This window comes from Penaeus vannamei, chromosome 21 (genome assembly GCF_042767895.1).
Source record: "Penaeus vannamei isolate JL-2024 chromosome 21, ASM4276789v1, whole genome shotgun sequence".
Classification (NCBI taxonomy): domain Eukaryota; kingdom Metazoa; phylum Arthropoda; class Malacostraca; order Decapoda; family Penaeidae; genus Penaeus; species Penaeus vannamei.
This window is the reverse complement of record NC_091569.1, coordinates 41,329,466-41,334,465: the sequence shown is the minus strand read 5'-3', so window position 1 is coordinate 41,334,465 and position 5,000 is coordinate 41,329,466. Positions and strand designations below refer to the sequence as shown.

The following is a 5,000-nucleotide window of genomic DNA, read 5'->3' as shown; positions in this document are numbered from 1 at the left end:
CTTCCTCCTCCTCTTTTTCCTCCTCCTCCTCTTCTTCCTCCTCCTCATCTACTTCCTCCTCCTCTTCTTCTTCCTCCTCCTCATCTACTTCCTCCCCCTTCTTTACTTCTGCTACTACTACTGCTATTGCTACTACTGCTGCTGTTTATTTTTTTCTTTCTAAATATTCATTTATCTATTTTTATATGTTTCTCTCTACATATTTATCCGTCCATATCTTTTCCTCTTTATGTATCTCTATATCTGTATATCTATATCTCTCTCTTTATTGTTGTTCCCATTGTCACTATCATTGATATTATAATTATTATATTGTTGATGATATTGTAATTGTTGATGTTATCATTAAGAACATTATATGCAACTCAAAATGAAATAAAACAATACAGTATCAGTGTGAAAAAGAAAAAAAAATTGTCCTTCCCCCTTTCCCCTTCCCTCTACTATGCCCAATGTTTCTCTCCACTTATCTTTACATATCTATCCGTCAATATCTTTTCCTCTGGTTCATCTGGTTGCTCTCTCTCTCTCTCAATCTCTCTCTCTCTCTCTCTCTCTCTCTCTCTCTCTCTCTCTCTCTCTCTCTCTCTCTCTCTCTCTCTCTCTCTCTCTCTCTCTCTCCTCTCTCTCTCTCTCTCTCTCTCTCTGCCTCTCCCTCTTCCTCTTCCCCTCTCTCTCTCTCTCCCACGTCCGTCGCTTCCTCCCTCTCTCTCTCTTCCTCCCTCTCTCTCTCTTCCTCCCTCTCTCTCTCTCCTTCTCTCTTTCCCTCCCTCCCTCCCTCCCCTTCTATACCTTTACTCCTCTTCCTACCGTCTCTTCCTTTTCTTCCTTCCCTCGTTTCTTCTTCCTTATGCCTAGCCCTTACTCCCACACCCTTTCCTCCCTCCTCCTTCCCCTTTATCTTCTCCTCTCTCCCCTATCTCCCTTTTATCTCTCATTCTCATTCTCCTCCTCCTATATCCCTTCCCCCTCCCTCCTCATTTCTTCTCCTTCCCTCTTCCTTCTCCCCTCTCCCCTTTACTCCCCAGTTCCTCACCCTCCACATCCCCTTCATCCCTTTACCCCCTTCCCCTCTCCTCTCTCTCCCCTTACCCCCCACACACACACCCCTTTCACTCCTTTCCCTTCCTTCTCCCATCTCCCCCTCTTCCTCTCCCCCTCTCCCTCTTCCCCCTCCTCCTCTCCCCCTCTCCCTTTCCCTCTCGCTCCCCCCCTCTCTCCCCCTTTCCTCCTCCTCTTCTCTCTCCTCCCTCTCCTCCTCTCCCCCTTTCCCTCTCTCCTCCTCTCCTCCCTCTCCCTCCTTTCCCTTTTCCTCCCTCCTCCCTTCCCCCTCCTCCTCTCCTCTCCCTCTCTCCCCCTTTTCCCCCACTCCCTCCCCCCCTCCTCCTTCTCTCCTCCCTCCTCTCCCCCTCCTCCCCTCCTCCCCCTGCCCCTTCCTCCCCCTCCCCCCTCTCCCTCTCTCACCCGCCTCAAGCGCCACCCGTGTCGTAGGTTCCATGGGCGGAGGCGGGCGTGTGGGCGGGTGAACCAGCTGCCTGCGCTCCATACACGCCCGCCATCTGTGGTAGCCAGCTGGTGATATCCTTCGCTCCTTCGTGTTCCTGCCTGTGTCCTTCTACTTATTTCTTCTTATCTTTATTCTTATATTATATATTTTTATTCTTATATTATATATTTTAGTTTTTCTTCCTTTGTCTATAATTCTTCCTACCTTGAAAATATAACAGAGAGAGAGAGAGACAGAGGGAAGACGAGAGAGAGAGAGAGAGAGAGAGAGAGAGAGAGAGAGAGAGAGAGAGAGAGAGAGAGAGAGAGAGAGAGAGAGAGAGAGAGAGAGAGAGAGAGAGAGAGAGAGAGAGAAAGAGAGAGGGAGAGAGAGAAGAGACAAAGGAAGAAGAACAAAGAAAGATGAGAGAGAGAACAAAATGAGAGAGACTGAAAAACAACAAAACAAAAAAAAACAAAAAAAAGAAAAACAGAAATCTAAAGAAATTCCCCCTCCCGTCCGAACCCTCCTCCCTTCCCTCCTTTCCCCCTCCCCTCCCCCCTTCCCCCTTCCGCCCCTTCCTCCTCCCAAGGGAAGTCCCTAATGCTATTATCGCCCCTCCGGAGCCTCAGCCTGTGAGCGATTTTATCCACAATCGGATGGGTGTCACTCCGGGATGAATGTGGATGAGGTGGATAAAAGCCAAAGATAGCGTGGATGAAGGAGAAGAGAGAGAGAGAGAGAGAGAAAGAGGGACGGATGAAGATACGACCGTGGGTGGATTAAGAGTGGAAGAAGGAGACGTGGATAGAATGGATGGGGGATAGATGGGAATTGAGAGGATTGATGAAGGGAGGAGGATAGAGGAGATAGGAGGACGGAATTTTGGATGAGCGAATGGCATCAGTCCCTGAGTTGCATTTGGGGCAAAGAGGAACACAAATTGCATTTCGAATCCATTAAAAAGGATAGAGAGAGGGGGGGAGGGAGAGAAGGAAGGGGGGAGAGAGAGAAAGAGAGAAAGAGAGAAAGAGAGAGAGAGAGAGAGAGAGAGAGAGAGAGAGAGAGAGAGAGAGAGAGAGAGAGAGGAGAGAGAGGGAGGGAGAGGAGAGAGAGAAGAGAAAGAGAAAGGAGAGAGAGAAAGAATGGAGGACAGAGAGAGAGAAAGAGAGAGAAGAGAAAGAAAAGGAGAGAAGAAAAGAAATAAACAAAAAATGAGAGAGAAAAGGGGGGTGAGATAAATTTGATTTGATTTTATGTACTAAAGATGTACAAAAAAGACTACTAATGTTCCTCCTTCTAATATTACTATTGCTACTGATAGTAGTTATGATATGATAATGATTATGATAATGATAATGATGACAATAACAATCATGATAAGGATAATGATGATAATGATAATAATGAGGATGATAATGATAATAATGAGGATGATAATGATAATAATGCTAATAATGCTAATAATTACAATAATGCTAATAATTACAATAATAATAATAATAAAGATAGTGATGATATTGATAATTAAAGTGATGATAAAGATAATAATAAGAATGATAATGATAATAACAATAATGATGATAATGTTAATAATGGTAATGATAATAACAATAGTGATAATGATAATAGCAAGAGTATTAATAATTATTGTTATTATCATTATTATCATCATCATTATTATTATCATCATTATTATGATAATGATATTAATAATGATGATAATGATAATGACAGTAATAATAATGATGATGATAATGACAGTAATAATAATGATGATGATAATAATGATAATAGTAATAATAACAATAATCATTACAATGATGATAATAATAATAACAATAAATATTACAATGATACTAATGATAATAATAATAATAATAATGATAATAATAATAATAATAACAATAATGAGAACAATAATGATAATGATAATAACAAAAACAATAATAATGATAAAGACGATGATTGAAGCCATATTTTGTGTCCTATTCTCTCTCTCTCTCTCTCTCTCTCTCTCTCTCTCTCTCTCTCTCTCTCTCTCTCTCTCTCTCTCTCTCTCTCTCTCTCTCTCTCTCTCTCCTTTCCTCTCCTTATCTTTCCTCCTCTCCTTCCCTTTCTCCCCCCTCCCCTCCCCCTCCTTCTCTCTCTCCCCCTCTCCCCCTTTTTAACCCCCCTCAGTTCCCACCTACCCATCTCTCTCTCTCTATTCACTCATCTCTTCCGTTTATCCTTTCGTTTGGCCATCCTGCCGTCGTTCTCTACCCACCACCCCATTTTTAAATAATTTTCCGTGCGGTTGCAACTTGCGCTGCGGGATTGAATATTCAACGAACGATTTTATTTGCCAACCTCAACAAATCAATATCTCGCCCAAATGGAGCAATTATCTGCAATCACCATAAACTATAGTGTTGGAACGCAACGCGGCCGCAATGCATATTGTTCACACTGCAGTTTGCACCCTGGCTGTACACCATAAGCTCGAGGCTAAAAAAGTGTTATAAAATATATCTCGTTTTATGAAATAGATACTCGTGTGTACACAGCCAGATAACTGCAGTATGGTACACATTCGCGAACTTGTGTGCACATGTGTACGAAATACATACACCCGCCTAAACGGATACAAACACACACAAACGCACAGAGATTGATCCAAACACAGACAGGAACACGCAGGCAAACATCAACGCACACAAAAGGGAACAAATAAACAAACAGACAACAAAAGTGCGAATTGTAAGCACCTCGAAATTTCTGCAATAAATCCCTGCATTTCTCATTACTTCCTCATCATCACGAAAACAGCGGGGTTCAGTTCTGCTCCATTGCATGACCTGACCTTGACCTCTCTTGCCTGCAGAGATTTGATGACGTAATCTTGACCCTTAATTAATTTCAACCCTACTTTACTTACGCGAATTGCATGACCTAATCTTGGCCTTTTTCCAGATAATATTTAGATAATCTAATCTTAATACCTATTAAAAAAAAAAGGTATTTGACAACCTACTCTCATACATCCCACACACACAACACTAATCAACAACAACCCCCCAAAATCATGACCTATCCTTCACCCAAAGATGACCTATGACCCAGGATGACCCCTCTAACCACGCCCCTCTTCTCCCTCCCGCAGACAACGAGCTGGTGTTCAAGGACGCCACGGGAGGCCTGTCCATCTTCGACGCTGAGAGCCTGACGTCACGTGTTCTCGTGACCAATATCACCTTCGTGAGTATCGGGGTTCCGTGGCTGCCGCTGCCGGCTCCCTGGGACCAAAAAAAAAAAAAAAAAAAAAAGGGAAAATGATGGGTTTGCGTTTGGGGTTTTCGTTTAGATTTGTTTGTTGTTGTTTGTTTTTGGTTGGTTTGGTTGTTTCCTTGTTTGTTTGTTTTTCTATTTCTTTCTGTCTTTCTTTCACTCTTTACTTCACTTTGTCTCCCTTTCTCTCTCTCTCTCTTTCTCTCTGCCTCTGTCTCTCTCTCTCTCTCTCTCTCTCTTCTCT

The 5,000-nt window shown here is 42.9% G+C and overlaps 1 protein-coding gene across 1 annotated transcript in view; it reads left to right on the top strand.

Annotated features, from left to right (window-relative positions):
- The window catches only part of Dpp10 (Dipeptidyl peptidase 10), a gene marked incomplete in the record, with an annotated part of 101,322 nt that overhangs the window by 48,905 nt on the left and 47,417 nt on the right, over nt 1–5,000 (top strand). Inside the window, 1 exon segment of the mRNA XM_070136178.1 lies at nt 4,632–4,726. Coding sequence (XP_069992279.1) covers nt 4,632–4,726 — 95 coding nt within the window.